Here is a 24,123-nt window from a genome sequence, read left to right as displayed (position 1 = left end):
GTTGTTCCCCTGATGATGCGGTGCAGTGCATCCCATCATCATATGGCCACTGCACAATCCATAAGAAATGGTTGACACCCCCCCACCCATGAGGTATGAAGAGGTGGATCTAACTGGTATAGGGGGAAAAGGAAAAAAATAGGGAGGGGGAGTAAGCTGGTGAAGCAGCACATAATGTCTCTCGAGGGATTTGCTTGCTTCCCTCATGCTAGGGGACTCTGTGAGCCTGTTCAAATTCCATTGGGAAGTCCAGATACTTCTCCAGTATATTGTTGAACTACTTTTGAAGGGCCTGGAAAATCTGGTCTGGTTCAACTGAGTTTAGGTAACCCACAAATTCTGCTGGCATCCCCTGTAGTGCAGGTCTTCAATTTATCCTTGCAATAAGTTAGACGTTATGGCGGACATACATGTGTTGAAGGGCCAAGCTGGTGTCGTCATGGCAAACCGTGGAGTGTTCCACTTCTACCAGCCGAACCATCACTGAGCGAAGATCTTCTTCTCTCATGTCAGCTATAGCTGAGGATAATATGGATTTGATATCTGAGGAAATGCCTTTTGTAGATTAGCCATCTTGGGCACTTGTTGTATTAGATTGAGGACGGAAAGCAAATCAGCTCTAGTAGCAGTGCTTGCAACCGGATTCTGAGGGGAGTGCTGTAAGCTCTGGGAGCAAGTCTGCCATGTGTCCAGAACATTGGTGGGAGGCTAAAGCGGAGTTCCACCAAAAAAAATTAAATAAATAAAAGTGAGCAGCTACAAAAACTGTAGCTGCTAACTTTTAAAATACAGCCTGTGACGGAAGCGTAGGCAGGACAGAACACACAAAGAAGATGGGGAACACACAAAGCTTTATTGAACTCTGAAAGACACTCGGCCAAGACAGTTCATGGCACTCCGCGACATGCGGCTTGTAGGAACACCCCCGGCAAGTAGGCTCACGGAGACTCAACAGGACTCCAGCTGTGGAGTCTGGTCTAGCACAGCTCCCACCCAGCTTTCCAGGGACGTCTGGGTCACGGGGTCTCAATGGGACTCTAGCCGAGGAGTCTGGCCTAGCACAGCTCCCACCCAGCTTTCTAGGGACGTCGGGATCACGGGGACTCAACGGGACTCTAGCTGTGGAGTCTGGCCTAGCACAGCTCCCACCCAGCTTTCCAGGGACATCGGGGTCACGGGGACTCAACGGGACTTTAGCTGTGGAGTCTAGCCTAGCACAGCTCTCACCCAGCTTTCCAGGGACATCGGGGTCACGGGGACTCAACGGGACTCTAGCTGTGAAGTCTGGCCTAGCACAGCTCTCACCCAGCTTTCTAGGGTCATCGGTGCGCACAACAGGGACCGTTCAGGACACGGGGGAGGTCGGTGCGCACAACAGGGACAGTTCAGGACACGGGTAGTCTGTGCACACAGCAGGGACAGTTCAGGACATGGGTGGTCGGTGCACACAGCAGGGACAGTTCAGGACACAGGTGGTCAGTGCGCACAACAGAGACAGTTCAGGACACAGGTGGTCAGTGTGCACAACGGACAGTTCAGGACACGGGGGGGGGTCGGTGCGCACGACAGGGACAGTACAGAACTCAGGTGGTCGGTGCACACAGCAGGGACAGTTCAGGACACGAGTGGTTGGTGCACACAGCAGGGACAGTTCAGGACACAGGTGGTCAGTGCACACAACAGGGACAGTTCAGGACACAGGGGCGGTGCGCATGACAGGGACAGTTCAGGACACGGGTGGTCAGTGCGCACAACAGGGACAGTTCAGGACACGGGGGGGCGGTGCGGCTGTGACAGCTTGCGGCTTCACAGCCGGGTGCCCGCTGCGCATGCGCGAGAAGCGTCGCACTTTATGAATGGCCCCATAGTCTTCTGGGACCTGTCACATGTCTCAGAAGACTACACGGAGGGAGGGGGGGAAGGACAGCTTCTACTTATGATCGCCTAGGCCAGTGGTCGGCAAGCCGCGGCTCGCGAGCCACATGCGGCTCTTTACACATTTTAATGCGGCTCTTCTGTGTGCCGGGCGCCCGCTCCCCTCCCTCCTCTCGGGCGGCTGCCCCAAAAGTCAGGACTCTGCAGCTAACCCAGCAATGGGCAAACTACGGCCCGCGGGCCGTATACGGCCCGGTGGACCTTTTAATCCCGCGGAGCGTGGCAAACATTGGCTGTAAGGATGTAGGCGGGGCAGCGTGACGAACTCCTCTCCTCTCACAGTCCGCCCTGAAGACCGGAACGGCGCAGGAACACGGCGAGAGATACGCGCGGAGAAAAGGTAAGTGAATTGACACAATATGGGGAATGAATTACTATAGGGGGGATGAATTACTATAGGGGGGATGAATTACTATATGGGGGATGAATTACTATGGGGGATGAATTACTATATGGGGGATGAATTACTATGGGGGATGAATTACTATATGGGGGATGAATTACTATATGGGGGATGAATTACTATAGGGGGGATGAATTACTATATGGGGGATGAATTACTATGGGGGATGAATTACTATATGGGGGATGAATTACTATGGGGGATGAATTACTATATGGGGGATGAATTACTATGGGGGATGAATTACTATATGGGGGATGTATTTTCAGTTTTAAAAATGTGGCTCTCAAAATAAATTTCAATCGTGGTTTTGGCGAGATTTGGCTCAGTTGAAAAAAAAGGTTGCCCACCACTGGCCTAGGCGATCGCAGTGAAAGTGGAACGGGTAACTGTCAAATTGGGGTACCCGCACCCCCCCTGTTCTCCAAAGGTGCCAATCTTAATGGGGAGCAGGGGACAAAGGCTTAAAGTGGAACTTCCTCTTTTAGGTGGAGCTCCGCTTTAAGGACCCAGTTGAGAGTGCAGGGGATGGGTTGGTGGGGGTGCTCTGCCTATTTTTCCCATTTTTAAAAGTCAAGAAAGCTGCTCTGGGTGGTTTTTCAGTTCCTGTGGCACTGGAGTTCTCTCAGAAGGTGTCCATCTTGGTTGTGTCCAAACCACGCCCCCTCCTTTAACTAGCCTAGACTTTGAAAAATATTCCCGATAAATTTAGCCTTCAGTCCAGCACAAATTCTTCAACTTATATGCTTTGTTTTATGGACGGTTTTAGGATGTCTAAAACCTTGTTCAGCTATGCTCTGACATTAACACTGTTTTCACTTTATTTGTTCAGCGTAATCTACTTTATGGAGAAGCCCTGTATACCATAATACATCGTTTGGGGGTTTCAGAGCCACAGCATATATCTGATCATGACCAGCTGTATAACTATCTGCAGACGGTAAGAGACAGCCATAGTCCATTGGCAGTTTTGTATGGCAAATGTAGTATAAATAGAATAAGTGAGAAGCAATATCTATAACACCATGACCATTTATTAAAGAAGAAAAAAAATAACATATGGATAATTGGGCTCCAAAGCAACATTTTAAACATGATCTGTATTGTGAACCCCACTAAACCAAGCACACCATCTCATAAATGTCTTTATACCCAGCATGCTGTACTTTTTCTCTATTATATTTAGCATGCTGTTACATCATGTTACACACAGCACACCATACTATGTAGTGGCAAGAACAATTTAACTGCCAAAGTACAGCCTTATTCAATGTGAAAGACAGATCACTTCCAATCCAAAGGGAAAATGCTTTTGTGATCCCCTTGGAACAGGCAATGGGGTACTCTCTAGATCAACATTCTACAGTGTTTACTTACACATCCAGCTTTTTTTTTTTTTAACAATCCAGCTTTTTTTTAACAATCTACTGAGTTGGCTAGAACTTGACCTTGTGGAATCTTATTCCACATTTTCAAAACTTTTACTGTAAAGAAGTCTTTCCCTATGCAGAGGCTAAACCTTTTTTCTTCAGTCAGCTATTCTTTTAGTCAGCTATATTTTAGTCAGCTATATTGATTGTTTAATCGCTTGATAAACAACAGTGCCTCCAATACAAAAAGAAATATGAAAAATAATTAAATCAACTAATTAATTATTCCAAAGATTCTTTGCCAATGCAGAAATTCTTTGAGAAACATAATAAGATTGAGCGTAAGTATGGACTGAAGCCTATAAATATAAATACAATTTATTTTATAATAAGTCACTTACAAACACCATATACCAAAATCGAGATATGACATAGACGCTGACATGTTATTCACAATGAATTACTTAAGATGTAATTACTTAATTACTAACACATGGGTATATACGGAGGCCGCATAACCATTTATACCTACCTGGCAGACAGTAATCTTCAGTTTACAGATTCCAACTGTTATTCACTTGCAGAAAGAATAAACGTTGAAATATGCAAAAGTATATGCCAATACGGTCAAGAAAAGCAAAATTGTTTTAAAAAAATTACTTAAGTCTGGTGTTATGTTATTGGTAGAGGAATGATGGCTTACTGCAATGATTTTTATTGCAATTGGCCTATTAATTATGCAAACAAACATCAACAAAAAATAATATACTATAGTTACACTCCAAGTATAATAGGTAGTCTTTGAAATGGCTGCTGACCAGACCCTCAAAAGATGGCTACCGATCACAGAGTGAAGTTTTGTCTTCAAAATGATATCTACAGTAGCTATGTTGGATCTGTGTGTCCTGCCTTCAGTGAAGTGTGTCAGATGATGAGTCTTCCAGATGATAGGTATAAAGTGTGATCTGTCTCTTGATGATGCAATCTGTGATGATGATCTCTGATGAGCGATGACTTGCCATTTATTTAGTTACAAATAATACAACTCATAAATACTGCCCAGAGGGTGTAACCTTATTTCTCATTGACAAATCATGTTACTGATCAACTAGGTGTTTGTGCAAGCATTAGCTCAACTTGGCCAGTGGGTGGCACTCCGAGACTGCAAATTTCTATTTTGCATTTATCTGGGAAATCTAAATTTTGTAGTAACTAATCCTAATATCACTGGCACAACTACAGGGGTCACAATTTCGACCCAGCCTCTGTTTCAAGGGGCCTCTGGAGATTCCCTGTCAACTCCTGTTCTTTAAAAGCGGAAGCAGAGATTCCTCCCATATCATAATGTGCTGTTTTCCTTCTACACTGCTGAAAAAGTTAACATCCACCCCTTAGTCATCCTGTCAGGAAGCCTTGTCCAATGAAATCTATTATCTCCCTCTGCCCAGCCTCCTCCCCACATACCCTGTGATCATTTATCTAGAACTGGACACAAGATGAAAAGAGAACAGGAAGGAGTTGCAGCTGTTCAGGGGTGGCTAATACATCATCTCCTTGTGTCAGTCCAGTCAATGCTCAGTGTAGGGCAGGTGAGGAATCGCCCTCGGCATGCTCTCTAGTCCAAACTCTGTACAGGCAGGTAAAATGTGTTCATGTGGTGATTGTTCACCAGACAGCAGCATTAAATTTCACATTATGGATACTACAGTCTTGCCTGCAAAGTGCTCTGAGAATGGTTAGGACACCAACTGGCTGTATTAATTGAACATGTGTAATGGAAATTTCCTTCAGTGAGCAGTAAGCAAAACTTTTATTTAGTTTTTTGCATACAGATAAAAAAAGAGAGAGATGAACACCTAAAGAAACCAGGGTTGGTTCACACCATGCCTGCAACGGAATTCACACTTCATACAAAACACACTCCATTTGCACTCTACAGTGGGTGTCAATAATAAGTTATTGACACCCCAAACACTGGTTGCAAATGCAGTGTGTTTGCCTACACCAGATCCCATGGTACAAAAGTACCATGCAATCCGGTTAAAGTGCGTTTTTAAAAAGTTGTGCATGCACTACTTGGGGTGTAGTGTAATTTCAATCCATTTAAAATTGTGTAATCTCATCCCAAAATAATGGTATGAGATTGCACTGCACAGAACTGTATGTGAATTGCACAGGAACTGCAGAGCGTTCCCGTACATATCGCATGCAGTTTCGGGTATGAACCAACAATGTTCTAAATGGAGTGAGATTAAATGAGGATGATAAATAGTGAAAGAGAAAATGAGAGAGTGCGAGAATAGAAAAGGAAAGAGAGATGAGCAGAGAAAAAAGAATGGAAAGAGAAAAAGAGAGTGATGGGGCAGAGAGAGAGGGAATAGAGAGCAAGAAGGAAAGAGAGTGAGAAAAGAAAAGAAAGAGGAGGAAAGAGAGAATAAGACAGCAAGAATGAGAGAGAAAAAAGAGAAAGAGAGAAAAGGAAAGTGAGAAAGTTGAATGATTTGACTGGGGGATGTGATTAACCAAAGATTGCAAGCGTTTTTACATTATACACTGGGGTACAGGGGCGGACTGACCATTTGGAAACTCGGGCCCTGCCCGAGGGCCCGGGGTCAGTAGGGGGCCCCATGAGATGCCCCTGGTACCTTTTTCATAGGCTTTTTTGAGTTTGGGCAAGGATACAGGGGCCCCATGATCCCCTATTGCCCGTGGGCCCCATGAGTTGTCAGTCCACCCCTGCTGGGGTACCTCAAGATTTTGCATACTTTTTAAAGGGTGCCATGATTGAAAAAAGGTTAAAAAAAAAGGAAAAAAGGCAGTGTTAGCACTAGAGCAGAGAGAGCATTACCTGTCTGGCAGCTGTCTACTCCTGGCTGCAGTAAGGGCAGTGTGGTGTGCATTTTTTTTGACAAATGTTATTTGAACTGTACAAATATACATTTCTTTCTGGGACTGTACAGCAGCAGGATGAGCTGCTGTACAGTGCCATGAAATTCTGTTCAGTATGCTGTGATAAAATGCAGCATGTCTGCATTTTATTTCAGCAGTCTGCAGCACAGCTCCAGGCTGTGTTGTAGTGTGAATGGGACACACAGGAAACGATTGTTTTCTGTTTCCTTGCAATGACAGGCATTTTAAAATGCAGCAATACATCTGTCACCACACAATGTGTGAATTGGCCTTTACACTGTGCTGCTGGACAAAAGCGCTTGCCAAGGTCTGCTTACAAGTATTCTAAATATTCGGAGAGGTATGTCAAAATTTGGACAGTTTCTCACAAAACTTTTGAATTGCCCTCTCAATATGTAAATAAAGATCTGAAATAACTTGGAGTATCTTTGCATGCAGTGGGAGTATCTTGGCACACTGCCCCAAAAATATCAAATCTTAAAATTTACCCAGACCGCTTCTATACTGTTGACCTTTCTGAATAAAGTTCTCACGGAGACATACAGGGTCACTTATTGTTGATGGTTTACAGCACTGTATCAATTTATTTTCTTTAGCTTGTTTGTTTTATTTGCACTCAGGTTATTTAATTTACATTTTAACAACCTAACGAGCAATAGTTTGACATTTATATTTTTCTTACTGTCCCCACAAGTGCTTGTATTTATCCAAGTAGGACTGACATCTCTTGGCTGTTATGTAATTTTCGTGATGATTTCAGCCAAACAATCTTTCACATGATTAAACTGACATCTCTTATTTGTGTGTTCCTAAACTGTATAGAACAAAGTGGACATGTGACCATGGAGCTCATGTATACTTGGCGTGTAAATATTGGAAAATAAAAACTGAGATTACGTAAAACCTTTTAGATGTGGTACATTGCACTAACAAAATGGGAGATGTGGTTCACTAATAATATGTCCCAATTTTACTGATTTCCAGTTTTAAAAGCAAGCTCATACCTGTCACTGCAGCCATGAGCTTTGGGTAGATTGTTTCAGCCGGCAAAGATTTCAGAACACAATTATCTAGAGCCACCTTATTAATTTTATGGGGCTTTGAAAGCATGCAACAGCTGCTACTTTATTCTCCAGGGTCTCTGTTTTTAGAAAATATAATATATAATATAATTTTTAGCAAAAAAAGTGTGAAAAATGTTGAAATTGCAGCAGCCGACAAGCGGTTAAATAAAAAGAAATACCTCTATTGCTCATCAAAAATCTCACAACATTCAGCTGTGTAGAAATGCATTATTATTCAACAATAGCATGGCTTGGATGGTCACTTACTGATGAAGTCAGTGGCACCATTTTGGTTGAATTTAGCACCAGAATTAAGTTAGGCAGATCAATGTAAAATCTCACTATATGTGAAAAAATGGTATAGCATTTATACGAGGTGTGACAGTTTAATTTCTGAAATGCCTGTGCCGTAGCACTATGGTGGTGATTCATACAGCCTTTCACACTCAAGCATGTTCTGACGTGTTCTAACTTGTACTTGCCTGGGTTGCAGACCAGTTGACTCAGTCTTTACTAAGTAGTAGGAGAATTAACACATGTGTGCATTGCGCTGTTGGTGGGAAAATGAGTGACAGGAGTCTGGAGTGGTGGATTAATGTAAAATTTTGCTTGAAAGTTGGCAAAAGTGCAAGTGAAACTGCAGCTCTGTTACAACAGACTTATGGTGAACATTCCATGAAGAAATCAAGTGTTTTGGAATAGCATAGGTAATTTAAGGAGAGGTGGGAAGATGTTCACAATGACACAAGAAGTGGGCAGCCAAAAACCCAAAGGACGGATGCAAACAGGATTTGGGAATGAGAAAGGTTTCTGCAAGGATGGTGCGTTGCATCTTGTCAAAAGATCAGAAAGTTTGTTGTCTTCAAATTTCATCTGATCTTTTGATGAATGCCGAGGTGTTCGATAAGGTTATCGCCATTGACAAAACATGGTGTTCCTTAAACAAAACACCAGAGTATGCAGTGGAAAACAAAGAATTCACCTCGCCAAAAGAAAGCACACGTGTTGTTCTCAGTTCAAAATTATGCTGGTGGTTTTTTTTTTGTTTCTTTGTTTTTTTTTATCACAACGGGGTAGTTCACTACGAGTTCATAAAACATGGTGCACTGGTACTTGGAAATTCTAAAAAGCTTACGGGAATCTGTTTGGAGGAAAAGAGGAAAAAAACAGAATTCTGGCCAGAGAAGAGGATTCTGCACCAAGACAATGCTCCTGAACATGATGCGTTAAGTGTTCGAGAGTTCCTGGCCAAGAAATTCATTCCGAAACTTAACCATCCATCTTATTCCCCTGACTTAGCACCCTGTGACTTTTGGCTGATTTTTTAAAATTAAAAAAATGTCATAAAAAGTCAAGAATTTGATGATTCATTTGATTCATCCAAATTCCAGGAATGTTTCAAGCATTGGCACAGTCATCTAGAAAAGTGCACCACTTCATAAATGGACTACTTGAAGGTGACAACAGCCACTAGTGTATAGGTAAGCAATTATTATTATTTTTTAACAGTCCATTCCAGGAATTAAATTGTCACACCTTGTATTGCTGATTAAAATACTGATTTTAAACCTAAGGTGTAGTTGGCCTTTAAGAACGTAACAGAGTGGTGAGAAAATAATGGTGGGATAAAATGATGGACAGAGTTACAGGTCCAACTGCATATTTTGGTAATTGTGATAATCATTATTTCTTGCAGGCCTTCAACATGGAGCCAGAAGAGCATAATGCCATCCTTGAAAGTGTTAAAGGCCTTGAGGTAACCACGACATAATACTGTAGACTGTATTTGTAGCATTACACAGTACAGTTCATTTAGACCTGCAAACTTGTATATACAGATTAAATCCAAAGGGGATATCACTTAATGATTTTCATAGCATAATACAAGATGATCCAGTCAGAAGATTAATAAAACAAACAGTGGAAACAGCTTACCTTCTTAGGCTCTCAGTGCTTTATCTAGGTACAGCATCTCTAGTCCACTCTACTCCCTTTTGTTAGTACTCTTGTTAGTGATCTAAAATCTATTTTGACTGTTTTCCTGGCATGAAATTAAGGAGAGACTATTTGAGGTATGCAGAAAAAACTTCAGTATGTAGACCCTTCCACCCTACATTTCAAGGGATTGCACAGAAGAAAAAGTCCATTTACAGTAAGGGGAAAAATATATGCTGTCCAATAGACATTTTAGTCTATGTAATCTAATCTTCACTTTTCTGTTGCAGGAGTTGTGCAGTATGTCTAAAGGTGGTCATACACTGAGTGAATTCTGTCCAGTTCCTGATGAAGCAGCAGAAATTCACTCCGTGGGTGGCCCTGTCAGCATCCTCCTCCCCAACATCCTCTTGTTAAAAAATCAAAGGTGTCGTGCAGAAAGTTTAAAAGTTAAATATGCCAAAAGCTCCTGCTCATGGGTGTAGAGGGCTGAAGACAGGGAAGTGAAGTGGAACCCAAATGCATTCTAAATTACAAGTGGATAGGCCGAGCCTTGCTGCTCCCATGTACGACAGGGGAAGTCAGATATAACAGCATAAAAAAATAGAAACAAGAGTGCACTGGCCTAGCGCATTATCCCAGATAACAGATTATTGAATTATAATTAGAATATACTCACAAACAAAAGGTTAAAAAAATCGCATAACATATGACAGTCACTGGAAACATGCTCCATATGGCACCAAGGGCCCCGACCTAAAAGAAGTGCCATCCAAGGGCCAAAGAAAGGCTGACGCATTTTGAGGGAAACCCTCTTCCTCAGAACCCTCTGAAATTATGGAATGTAAATAATAATTGCTCTCCGAAAAGTGGGTGGAGGCTTAAAATGACTGACCAGACCCTCCAATGGCTACAAATCAATGTGTGGCACTGTTTTTTCCCAAAATGGCATCTATCTATGCTGGAGATGTGTGTCAGATGATGAGGCTCTCTCCTGATTATGAGGTTTCCTTCTGTCTGATATATCTCTTTTTGATGATGATGAGGTGTCCCCTCCTGTCTGATGTGTATATCCCTCTGTCACGACTATTTTTATATTTGTTGCAAATAATACACTTATAAAACCCACCCAGAGGTCGTAATCTTACTTCTCAATGGTAGATTGTGTTACTGATTAATATTTTGTTTAATCGGTCAATAACTGACCTGAACACGTTATGGCAATTTGGGACTAAAAATGGCTATCCCCAGGAATTGAAATCCTCTATAATATCTAATCTGTATATTACCTAATCTTTTTAGAATACTCATTTTTATAAAGATTTAACAATGTTATTTTATCTAAAAGGCATAAACTGCCGTGAGGGTCTGGCAGCATGATTTATGATTTTGAATCTTTTGTTGGTAGCAGCACTTTAAATGGAAACTTTTGGCTACAGATAGATAAAATTTCATACATGGTGATTAAAATATTAATTCTAAGAAGATGAAAAAATAATTTTCATATTTATCGCTACATTATAACACACATATATTTCTAACAATAGTGATTACAAACATAACTGTAGTAAGCTTAATAAATACTTTTGATATTTTATCATGGATAGAGATAAGACTTGAAAAGTGTTTTGATGCTTTAACTTATTTTAGTCTTATTTTTTACAATCCTGAAATATATAATTAATTTTTCATCTTTGGTTTTAAGTACCTTCTGGGAAGTGGCTCACATATTGACATATTGGTTAACCAGTTCTCCCAGAAACCTTCAGCTTGAGAACAATGACCAGTTAGGAGAGTAAATGAGCATTTGTTGTTTCTGAATAAGTTGCAAACATAGAAGATTTACTTGAATGGAGTGTACGTTGTCCTCCATCCCAAAAAATGGTTAGGTTGTGCAGCTTTGCAAATGTTAGACAATTCCATCTTGCCCAGATGTTTAGTTGATCAACATGGCCCATTGTTCAGAGACTAAAAGGGTCCTTGACTCATCCACATGTTTGCAAACCAAATTGGGTCATCTTCTGTCTCCTGGGAAAGTTACAGGTTAATATGACATTTGTCTCTGAGCTTAATTGGAATGTGTCTCATAAATCACAATTATAGAAATTATAAAACATACATTATTATTTATAAAAGCTCTGACAAATCAGGTATATTGTTAGTGATGAGTCAGGTTAGGCATGTGTGGTGTAAATTGGACTCTGAGACTCTGAAACTTCTGCTTTCAGCCACCGATTTTCTGTGTGAAAGTTACAGTCAAACAAGCCAAAGGGATTCTTGGGAAAGATGTCAGTGGTAAGGGAATGTTAAATACAATTTTGCACATTTGTCTGAATAATGCATTTGGAAAATTTTGGCTGAGCAAATTTAAAGTATATTTAATCCCTCTAAAATCTCATATTTAGTTTTATCATGTAAAAATAATTTCTAAAGTAATTTATTCGTATTTTTAAATCTGAAGCTTTAATTTAAAAAAAAAAACTTGGTGATCCTGCTATGAAAATCCTTGTTCAGTTACTACTTATCAAGTCCAAGTTTGGGGCGATAAAGTGTTCACCTTGAACTCTAGCTGTTTGTGCTTCGGCGAACATGCAAACTAAAAGTTGTCTTTGCCTCTCTGCCTTTGCCTGACTTTGCAAGAAATCATTCAGTATTACTGCTTCCACTAAATGAATGACAGCTTTCCACTCAGGCCTCATGGTTGCTAGAATGCTGGTGTCCTAGCACATTGATAGCTTCGTTCAATCCTAGCTGGGGGATTCCCTGGCAAACCGTTGAATGTAAACAATTGAGCCAGGGATGCTGGGTGATTTTAATTGATCAAATATGGCCAGGCTGCACACAACACTGGTTGCTAGAATGCTAGTGGCCACTTGCGTTTTAACAATGATGCTGTGTACCCCAATCATATATAGTCAATCATGTTACCCGGTAATGCCCAATTTGAAACAAGCTAGCAGGCAGCAATGTAGTGGTTGCTAGGACACTGCTAACGACCTAGCATCCATTTAGGCTGTGCTGTCCTTCACAGGAGAATAGTAGTTGCTAGATTGTTGATGGCTGCTGGGGTCCCCATGAAGCTTTGCTGTCATCTTCAGCAAAAGGATCTGAGAGAGAGGAACATTATAGGACGTTTACTTAGTGGGAAATTCTTTTCTGAACATTGTGAAACATTATTATTTGGACATCATGGAAACATGGAACATTATATTTTGAACATCATGGAACACTATATTTTGAAAATCATGGGACATTATTTTATTGAATATCATGGAACATTATTTTTTTAGATATCATGGGACATTATTTTTTGAACATGGTTGGGCTTAATTTTTTGGACATTGTGGGACATTAATTTCTGGCCATCACTGGACTTTATTTTTAGGCCATCATGGGCATTATTTTTAAGAGATCGTAGGGCACAATTTTTTGGACATTGTGGGACATCACTTGCTGGACAACATTGGACATTAATTTTAGAGCAACGTGGGACGTTATTTTTTGGACATCGTGGGACATTATTTTCTTTACATCATTGGACATTATTTTTAGGACATAGCAGGACATTATATTTTATACATTGCAGGACATTATTTTTTGGACACTGACAGTCTTTATTGTTTGAGTATTGACTTTGTGAGACAATATTTTTTGGAGATTGTAGGACTTTTTTTACATCATGGGACTTTATTATTATTATTATTATGATTTTTTGTTTAATAAAGTACTTTGTATGCATGGTGTTATGTATAATGAGTAACCAGTACCATTATCCATTACTGGCTGGTACACATCTTTGACCAGCATGAAGGTTCTACCTGCCTCCTTGGACATTTACCAGTCCCTAGACTCCTGCTTCCATTGCCTAGTTGATAATCTTGGCTCAAATTTGCAGCACTGAAATGCAGCAAAAGACAAAAGTGAAAGTAAGCATTTCATAGAAAAAAAAATTCCTTCTCCATTACAAACTTATCTTCCTCACCTAATATGCCCATCTGCTGCTTAACTTACCCTTTATTTGCCCATGGTTATATTATGTGCTTCTTGCTACACTTAAAAACCAATAAAACCCTTGTTAAAAAGAAAGAAATGGTAAATGTTTGCTTTAGTAAACTAAAAATCATTCACTTAGGTTAAAATATAGAGTACTTTTAATAATCCTTTGAATTGTTAAGGTATCTCTTTGTATTCTTTTGATCACTGTTTGACTGATGGTATAGTTTAGTGAATATTATATCAAGGATTTGTTTTAAATATTTTACTGGTTAATTTTCTGGAAGGTTTTAGTGATCCCTACTGTCTGCTGGGAATCGAGAGTCGGCCAGACAATCACACCAGGGATATCAGTCCAAATCCTGATAAGAAACAAAAGCAGAAAGCTGTGGTTCGGAACACACTTCCAGAGGAACAGACACACAGGACGCAAGTCAAACATCAGACCTTAAATCCCGTATGGGATGAAACCTTCATAATGTAGGTATCTGTGGTGTGGGGTCACTTTATTTGCGGAAAAACTGGTTTAGTATTAGTTGGATTCATTAATTTAAATAAGAATTTTGTCTAAAGCAACACTCTGCAAGGGATAACTTGAATTGTAAAGATGATGCAGAAAGACAACCCTCATACAAAAATGCAAATTACAAACTGATGAAATATATTCACATCAATGAGTTTTTGATACAGCATGCTCCTCATCTTCCTGCAGTTGGTTTTCCAATCTATTGGCTCAGTTCACTAAGGATATAACAACCATTTCAGCCCTCACTATTTCATGAGTGAGGGCTGAAAAGAAAAATCACATGGCTGTAAAGTACATTTTGTACAATTGTAATATAAAATAGGATCTCTATTAAGAAGACACTGTCAACATGCTAATGAAAGTTGCCCATGCAAGTGTCTCTTCAAAGCCTCCCTTCTGACCCAGTCATACTTTCCTGACCTGTACTCCTGCACTGCTCCTTCCTCCTCTACAGTGATGGATGTTGACACTAGGTGAGGTGATGTCACTCCCTCAGTCACATGACAGTACTTAGGTCTAGCGATTGGATTCTAGACCCAAGCACTGCCACAAGGAAGAAGGGTACACGCTACCCAATGCATGGAAATGCTGTGTATTCTCACTGACTATTGAGGAGCAACCAGTGAGGGGGGGCTTTCAAGGTGAGTATAAGGTGGGCCCTGCATGGGCAAGGTGACAGTATCTCCTAAAAGAGGAAATTTACTCTCCAGGGGGTCATTTTATTACTAACTCTTTCTTAGAGGATCTGTTACGGTGAGATGAAACAACATACTTACCCACCCAGTAAATCCATTCATGTCCTCCTCATTTGGCAAAAACTGCAATGCTGCCAGATCCCTCCCTGTCATCTTGTTTGTGATGTCATTAGGAGGCTGATTGTCTCTTCTTGGTCCTAGCAGCCAGCCTTCTGATGGTGCTGTACAGATGCAGTGGGATTTTACACAGCCTTGGATCTCTGACATGGGCATCTCAGGAGGCTTCATACGAGGAAGGTGTCATTCTAGCCTAGGCCAGAAAGGCAGAAGTGCTGACTGCACTCCGCTGAAAATAGAATCCCCCGTAAAAATTATTTTTACCTGCAATTTGCTGAAAGGAAGGGAGAAGGAGCAAGATTAGCAGAACAGGAAAAAGTGCGTAAACCTTCACTTTTATTTCTGATTTAGATGTTCACACCTCTGGCGAATATAAAAATGCCGCCAGATGCAGTCTTAGCAATATTTTGGATCTGATCTTTTAAAATCCCCTCTAACCTTGGTTATCATTGCAATGGGGAGTGCAATAATATGACTCTTTAAAGGATGGGAAGGGAAATCATAGATTTACAAAAATTGGCAAAGACCAATTATTTTATTTTTGAATTGGAAGACTTGTCCTCTGTATATGTAAAAACCTCTACAATTCTCCAATCCTTGGGAGAGACAAGAGACACGCTATTATTAATAATCTTTAATTACACTGAATTCTTTAAACAAAATTCAATCTTTTTCTTTTTCCCCCCTGCTTTTTGACTTCTTTCTATCTTATCTTGCTGTAATTTTTTTTTTTTTTTATTCATGTGGTTTGTGCAGGCAAAATAGGATTTATATTTACAGTATGTAGAATAATTAAACGAAATCTGTTTCCTTATCACAATGTGTTTTAGGGAAGTAGAAGACATTGAAAATGCAAAATTTACTATGGATATGTGGTAAGTAAAAGCTCATTTATTTTTTTATTTTATTGAGAAGTGTAGTAATTTGTGATCGGTGTTTTGCTTTCACTTTTACATTAACAACACTGTAATCTTGGGGTTTCTCATGAGATTACAGCCTTGCATTAACAGTTCTGGGCCTTTGAAGATCGCTTCTCTTCACAGCTTAAAGTGGAAGTAAACCCAATGTTGTATCTTTTACCTACAGGTAAGCCTTTAATAAGGCTTTACCTGTAGGTACTGTAAATATTGCCTACACATGGACCATAGAATTTATTGTAGCAGCGCCAGTGACATCACTGGTGCATGCGCACTGCACTCTCAATGGATGGCATGCCGTCCTTTGAGAGAGCCGTGCTGCTGCTGAAACTCCCATGCATGTCAACAATCAGTTGGCTGCAGCTCGCAAACCAGGAAGGAAGACCGGGTGAAGATGGAAGCCTCAGATAGCTGTAACAGCGATCCACTGGGGGACTTCATTTTCAGGTAAGTCTTTCATAATGTACTAGTATGTGATGCATACTAGCACATTATGCTCTTAACTTGCAGGGAGAAGATTTATTTTTTTTCGTTTTTTTTTGTATTTTCCCACCACATTAATCAACTGGCACTCTGAGAATGCTGGCAATCTGCTCAGTGGCTAATTACCACTGCTTTATAAATGGACACTGTGTGAGAGAGAAAAAAAAAAGATAATTCATGAGGGGGGGAGAGCAAAACACAGATAAAGAAAGCAAGAGAGAAATAAAACAAGACAGTGATAGAGAAAGGAAAGTGAAACGGGAGAGAGAGAGAGAAAGAAAAACAGGACAAAAAGAGTGAGGAGAAGGATAGAAGAAGAGAAAAGGGGGAAAAGAGAGCATAAATGGTAGAGAGGGAAAGAAAGAGAGAAAGAAAGAGAGAGAAAGAAAGAAAGAAAGAGGGAGGGAGGAAGAGAAGTAATGGAATAAAAAAGAATGATGAGGATAGAGGGAGTGCTAAATGTCCACGGGTTAGGGGGTGCAAATTATTTGCCTTGCCTCGGGCTCTGACAACCCATGTTACACCACTGATATTTGGTAATAATAATTTCACATTCTGGCAGCTTGGAGGTCTTCTAAGCTTTTCACTTTTTTAAAAGAAAATTTGTGATTGAATTTACAGTTATACTTTACTAACAAACAACTATTATACCCAGAGTGTACATTCAGCCTTATTGTCTGCATTCTAATGTCATAATAATGTTTCTATTTTCCCCTGAAGGGATTATGATGATGTAGAATCTGTTAAAACCAAACTTGGGGAGCTCACAGATCTGCATGGACTAAAGAGGTAAGAATGTAACTGTGTGATGACAAAGCTACACTGTGCCCATCAGTAAGTCCATCCTAGAGGGTGAAAATGGCAGATCATATAGGACCGCTTTATATGTGCATTAGGCCTCATGCTCACAAATGTATTAGGTACATGCAATGTAAAATTTAGAATTTTTTCTGAGCCTGGGAAGCCCAGATGCTGCTCACAGAAGCCTATAGACATGAATGGTTGTGCACACCTGTACTGGGATATACAGTGGTACTCACGTAAACCATTTAGCATTTGGCCATATTTTATGAAGACAGGCTTTCCACATCCAAGAATACGTCCGTACATTATACTGGCATATACCCGCAGACAACCACACCTAGCTTTTCATGTCTCTGGCTGGTTGTATACAGCACCTGTACTTGAACAGTGTGAAAAAAGGTAGAAATGTAATGTATATGTGTGCATGAGGCCTTACTTTAGGCTTGCCTTATACATAAAAGTCTTTACATATTCTTAAAGTGGAGTTCCATTCGCATTGTGAAAAAAGTCAGCAGCTACAAAAACTGTAGCTGCTGACTGTTAAAAAACATACACTCACCTGTCTCGCAATCCAGTGTGGGCACCCGGCTGTGACAGCTTGCGGCTTCGCGAGTAGCGTTGCACTTTGTGAATGGTCCCGTAGTCTTCTGGGACCTGTCACATGTCCCAGAAGACTATGGGGAGGGAGAGTAGGACAACTTCTGCTTCCGATCGCCTAGGTGATCACAGCAGAAGTGGGAGCGGGTACCCGCTCCCCAAAGGTGCCAATCCTTAATGGGGAGCAGGGGACCAGTCTTTAATGTGGACCTTCCCCTTTTGGGTGGAGCTCTGCTTTAAGTAGTAAAATAGCTTCATAACAAGCCATCAATGACCTTTCTAACTGCATATACTGTGATCATTCTCAAAGATTATAACAGAGTCCTCAGTCAGTTTGGCTTACAAGCACCTGATGTTCATAAGGCTCCATGTACACGGGACGTTTGGAAAACACTTTTGGACGATGGAAACTGACTGCTGGAAAAACGTAGGTTAAAAAACGTCTGTTTAGCCACGTTTGCATACCGCGTTTATGCGCGTTTATGAGTGTTTGTGTTTAGAAGCGTTTTTTAAAGATAACCTCAGGAGACCTTCCAAAATGCCCAGAATGCACTGAAAAACAGTAAAAAAATTAACTATTTCAGACATTTTGAGAGAAATAGAGAGAGCAGAAGCAGAGAGAGCAGTATGTGTTGAGATTAGCTGTCTTTTTTTTTTGTGGTGTCTGGATGTGTTCCAGCTCTTTTCTGTGCAGAAATGATTGCAGCAGTGTCTAACATATTTTCTTTCATGCGATACCTCAAAGTGTGATGTACCAGGTCCATTTGAGTACCGGGAAAATGCTTTGCATGCATTTTTCATGATGAAAAAAGGCTCTGGACAGCATCTGGAAATGGAAGAGTTAAAAAAAAATTCCAAGCGCTTAGAAACACGGTTAGCCGCGTTTACATGCGTTTACAAGCATTTAGCGTTTGAAACGCTGATAAAATATACTCCTGAACGCAAGTTTGGTGCGTTAAATAAAATGACTCTAAACTCAACCGCCTGTAAACGACTGTAAATGACATACTGTACATGGACACATAGGAAAACATTAAGGAGAGTTCAGGGGCTGCTAAAAAAAATGCAGAAAAGCTCCTAAACATGAGTTTATCAGCTGCAGTGTACATGGAGCCTAACACTGGAAGACTGGCAGGCTGCCAGAACTCCAAAGAAATGAAAAGGGAGAGGAGCTGAGATATCAGTGTTTATGTTGTGAACTTGGAAGATGAATTTCACCACCATGCTTATAGCTACAGATGCAAATGATGGCTTGTTATACTGCATGTTCAGAATACATAAATAATTTTGTATGTACAGTATGGGTTTTGCTCAGGTTCACTTTAAGGCCTCATGCACACTGGATGTTTTTCTAGCGACGTTAGGTATTTTTTACCCCCCTGCTTCTAAACTCCCCAGCATGTTGGCCTATGTGTCCATGCACACATAGGCTTTTTGCAGCATTTACTGGCAAGAGCTTTTAGAGGCAGTAAAAAAAAACCCACTGCCTGTGTGTCCAGGAGCAGTAGAGGTTTGGCAGAAAAAAAAAAAGCTTGGCACTGCTAAACACGCCTAAACGAATCTAAACACTAGGCGTGTTTAGCGTTTGAAGATTTGTTTGTTTTAATAACCAGAATAAATTATTATTCTAGCCAATGAAATGAATTAACATCCAAGCTCTTAATGCCTATAAACGTGCCTAAAAGCTTGTCAAAACGCTGCTGCCTGGAAGAAAGTCTTCTAGGAGAGTTTGCAAAACATCCCGTGTGCATGGAGCCTTAAGCTTTATGAAGGTGTTTCTCCTTACCACTCTTTCAAATCTGATAGTAGCACCCTTCTATGATTTTCAGGATATTTAAAGATGCTCGAAAGGACAAGGGTCAAGATGACTTTCTAGGCAATGTGGTACTACGAGTTCGGGTAAGAAAAGAATTGATTTTTACTTGCAGATATAATAACTTGTGGGATTCGGTAGGCAATACTGCTCCCAACCCTGACCCATTAAAGTTAATGCACATGGTTGCGTTGCAGTGGTGCAGACTTTTTAGGGTTAAAACAGACAGAAGGGGGCATATCTCCTCCCAGCTGCCTTTCAGCCATGCTTTGAAAAGCAGTCTATAGTGGATCACTTTTCAGGGGAGCTGCCACTTGTGTAAACAAGCTCTAAAGGAGAGGTACTACAGTAGACACTTTCTGTTTGTATTTCTGTTGAACTCTACTTGTAAGATCTCTCCAGGACTTCACCTGTCCCAGAGTAATACAGTATATACTGTAGATCAAATATGTACTATAGTCTTTTGTGTACACTTGATAACAAATTATAACTTTTTGAAAATATTATTTATTGATCTACCAAGTTATTAAATTACTTTAAGTTAGGGGTTAATAAGGGGTTAAATAGGAACACATTTTATTAAAACAAAAATTTTGTAATTGCTGCTGTATTTGACAGCAACTCCCAGCTGTCATTTTGATATGATGGGGGAAAGTGGTAATTGAGAAGGACATCATACCCTGTGCACTTGGTGATGAAGTTTGTATGTTCACGTGTAGCATGTCCAATGTCCACAACTGGATAATATAGATTTCTTTATCCCTGCTAAGAATATTAAATGTAAAGAGGACCGCTGGTACAATCTAGAACCTCGGACAGAGACTTATCCAGATAGAGGACGATGTCATCTACAATTTCTTTTAACACATAAGAAGGTGAGAAAATATTTTTGCACTAGCATCCTTCCTGTCTTCAAGAGTATGCAGCCTGTAGAATTTTTGAAAAAAACATTCCTGATGACATCACTGCTTTCTTTTTAGAAATTAGGTGTTTTTTCCACCTATTGATATAGGCAAGTTTTTATATAAACTGTAGACCTACCCACAATACAAAAACTCTAGCCTAGGTGCAGAGGCTACCCTGCTGGTGGAAGCCACTGGAGATTGCTGGGACTTTAGGTTTAATGGAGGATGGTCACTAATGATTATACACAATATTGCCAAAAGTATCGGGATGCCTGCCTTTACATGTACACAAACTTTAATGGCATCCCAGTCTTCGTCCATAGGGTTCAATATTGAGTTGGCCTACCCTTTGCAGCTATAACAGCTTCAACTCTCCTGGGAAGGTTGTCCACAAGGTTTAGGATTGTTTCTATGGGAATGTTTGACCATTCTTCCAGAAGTGCATTTGTGAGGTCAGGCACAAATGTCAGATGAGAAGGCCTGGCTCTCAGTCTCAGCTCTAGTTCATCCCAAAGGTGTCCTATTGGGTTGAGGTCAGGACTCATGGGCACGCCAGTCAAGTTCCTCCAATATAGTGTATAGCAGACTTTGCCATCCAAAGTAAGACACATGGGAGCATGCCAATGGTCAATTAGTGAAACTCTGCAGCAGGAATATTCACTCAGTGCTATTCTCTCCATCTCCAATGAGGGATCTTTGACAGTCTAACTTCAACAATCACCATAGCCTTTAACTAGAAGAGGCCTCTTCCCTCCAACCCCTAAGTTGTGATAAAGGGAGCATTTTTTTTTGGGGGGGGGGGGCGGGGAGGTGTGCTATCTCTTACAGTATGTACAGTCTTGCCTTCCAAGGGTAAAACAAACCTTACACAGTACATCTTTATTTATGACCATAATAATCACAATGTTATCTCTACCTTCAGTCCCCATGTTTATCACCCTAAATTATTGGCATTCATAATGGTCTCTACTACAAAGGTTCACACCTAATGAGCCAATGCTTGAAGCAATTTTCAAACACAATCTGTTGTGTGTCTCAGATTCATAGTTGGGATAAAACCACTATAGTTTAAAGCTGGACTCCGCATATGTGACAAAAACAACCCTTGCAGCTATAGAGGGAACCGAATTGACATTATCACTTTCCTGAATCTTTGCTCCAGTTGGCTCTGACATTTCTGCTCTCCCTGAAGACCAGGTCTCTCGGCATGGCCCTGTCGTCATCATGTGAAATGCAGGGCTATGAACCCTGCATTGTATATTGTGAGGTCAAGCATGCAACTGCAGCTCGAAGTGCCTTTGAGGAGAGAATGCGAGGGACCATTAGCATGGAACGAGGGAGTCCCAGAGCCAGGAGTAAGGTAAGTATTTCTCTGTATCTATGCACCCCTAGTCATAATGAGCATTTAACTCTTGCAGTGCAAGAGGCCCTTCTTCAATGGTTAAATAGTATGGGATCCTCCTGCGCTCATGGGAATAACTGACACAATACAGCTGCTGTCACTTTAACTAATACCAATAAGTGCAAGAAATAAACATAAAATTAGTGAAGCGCTTGTATCTCATGAATACAATCATGTGTCTCCATAAAGTATAATAGTAAATCAAAGTGACCACTATATATATTAAAAATATGTGAACTCCCTCTAGTGGATAGAAAAAATAATGTCAACCGAAATGACTATAATGGCTAAATATCACACATTAAGAACCTAAATATGTAGTGCATAAATCAGATATACTAAACAAAGTATATATACATGAAAACAGAATAATTGGCCACATACAATGGTGTCTAAATCAAACATAACTAATATATGCCATAAGTGAAAAAGACAATATCAAAGGTGAAAAAATATTCCATGCATGTGACTGTGCTTTAAGCTGGAACACACACGTGATCTCCACTTCTAAGTGCAAGTACTCTCCTTCAAATGGCAGCAATGCCTGCTCACCTCCCTTCCTCGACCCACACAGGGCCTCAAAGCAGTTACCACCTCAGTGGTGTATTCCTCTGGCAGACTCCTTAATCCTCCTCCTCTCTTATGCAACTCATAAAAAGACAAGAAAGCCTTCCATAGTGTAGTAAGTTTTAATAGGCAAAGTAAAAAGTGACAAAGTAAACCACTCACATGCTCCTTTCCATAAACAAGCGTTTTTCCCAGCCTGTGGGTAGATATGCATGCACCTGGGGGAATCCAATATGGCCACTGTGTCCGGACATACGTCACCAGGAAGTAGACAAACCGACGCGTTGCGTCACGTGCGTCGTGACTTCATCAGGCCCTGGTCTTCATGCATATCTACCCACAGGTAGAGAGAAATGGAAGAGAGAGAGAGAGAGAGAAGAAAAGAAAGAAGGAAGGAGGAAAACAGGAGACAGAGAGAAAGAAAGGAGAGAGAGAGGGAAGAAAAAAGAGGGAAAGAAAGAAGGAAGGAGGAAAACAGAAGACAGAGAAAAAGAGATACGTATAGAAGGAGGGAAAGAAAGAATGAGGGAAAGAAAGGGGAGAGAAATAGGGGACAGAGAGAGAGAAAGAAGGAAGGAGGGAAATAAAGAAAGAAGGAGGGAAAGAAGGAAGGAGAGAGAGAAAAAATGGAGGAAAAACTGGAGACAAAGGGAGAGAAAAGGAAGGAAAGAAAGAAAGCAAAATTAGAGAAACGGGAGACAAAGAGAAAGGAGAGAAACAGTAGACAGAGAGAGAGAAAAGGAAGGAAAGAAAGAGAGAAAGAAAGAGAAATTGGAGACAGAGAGAAACAGTAGAGAAAGAAGGAAAGAAAAAAGAGAGAAGTATAAAAAATAAAGAAGGAAAGAAAAAAGAGAGAAGTATAAAAAAGAAAGACGGAAAGAAAAAAGAGAGAAGTATAAAAAAGAAAGAAAAAAGAGAGAAGTATATAAAAGAAAGAAAAATATTAGAGAAACGGGAGACAGAGAGAGAGAGAGAAATAAACAGGAGAGAGCGAGGGAGAAAGAGAAATAAACAGGAGAGAGAGAAAGAGAGAAGTGTAAAAAGAAAGAAAGAAAGAAAGAAAGAAAGAAAGAAAGAAAGAAAGAAAGAAAGAAAGAAAGGAAAAATAAAGGAGATACAAGGCTGGCTGGAAGTGTGGGAGGGGCAGACACAGGAGGAGAGGACAGGAGGAGGAGGGCAGCTTTCTCTATCCTCTCCAGTCTGTGGTGGTGGGCAGGGAACTGTCAGCACTAGGGACAGAATATGCTGACAGATCCCGTGCAGTGCTCCAGGGGATGAGGGGAGGCGGCTGTGGGAAGCATACAGGAGCCCAGGGCATGCAGCCTGCAGGAGATGGATAGGTGAGGCGGCCGGGCGGTACATAGAGGAACCAAGAAATGCACGGCCCTCTATGTGCCACCCTGCCGCCTCTCCTGTCCATGCAGCCTGGCCCACCGGGAAAATGCCCGGTGTGCCCTATGGCCACACCGGGCCTGGTCAGAATGTTCCTTGTCAGTGTATTTCCAGTCAGCACAGCTGATTGGCTCCTAGTCCTGCTTCTCTCTTTACTAGTCTGAGTGCTACTGTATACTGCAAGAACAAAAACATTGCATGAGTGAGTAGAGCCCACCCTATGAGACAAGTGGTTAATTGGACAGCAAACAAGGCTTGTATCAGCCTATAATGAATTAAAATTGTATTTAGTCAA

At 40.8% G+C, this 24,123-nt stretch overlaps 1 protein-coding gene across 2 annotated transcripts in view; it reads left to right on the top strand.

Moving 5' to 3' along the window:
- UNC13D (unc-13 homolog D) overlaps positions 1–24,123 on the top strand; it is a 156,713-nt gene that overhangs the window by 10,222 nt on the left and 122,368 nt on the right. For both annotated transcript variants that reach the window (XM_089654907.1, XM_089654906.1), the window contains exons 4-11: positions 3,171–3,278; positions 9,379–9,438; positions 11,846–11,912; positions 13,898–14,090; positions 15,779–15,823; positions 17,069–17,137; positions 19,579–19,648; positions 20,333–20,437. In XM_089654907.1, the coding sequence (XP_089511033.1) occupies positions 3,171–3,278; positions 9,379–9,438; positions 11,846–11,912; positions 13,898–14,090; positions 15,779–15,823; positions 17,069–17,137; positions 19,579–19,648; positions 20,333–20,437 (717 nt within the window). The remainder of the gene's footprint in view (positions 1–3,170; positions 3,279–9,378; positions 9,439–11,845; positions 11,913–13,897; positions 14,091–15,778; positions 15,824–17,068; positions 17,138–19,578; positions 19,649–20,332; positions 20,438–24,123) is intronic.

Source organism: Staurois parvus, unplaced genomic scaffold, assembly GCF_062004578.1.
Source record: "Staurois parvus isolate SC_StPar_1 unplaced genomic scaffold, SC_StPar_1.0 ptg000813l, whole genome shotgun sequence".
Classification (NCBI taxonomy): Eukaryota; Metazoa; Chordata; class Amphibia; order Anura; family Ranidae; genus Staurois; species Staurois parvus.
Note: the sequence above shows the minus strand (reverse complement) of the source record. Positions and strands in the feature narration are given on the sequence as shown.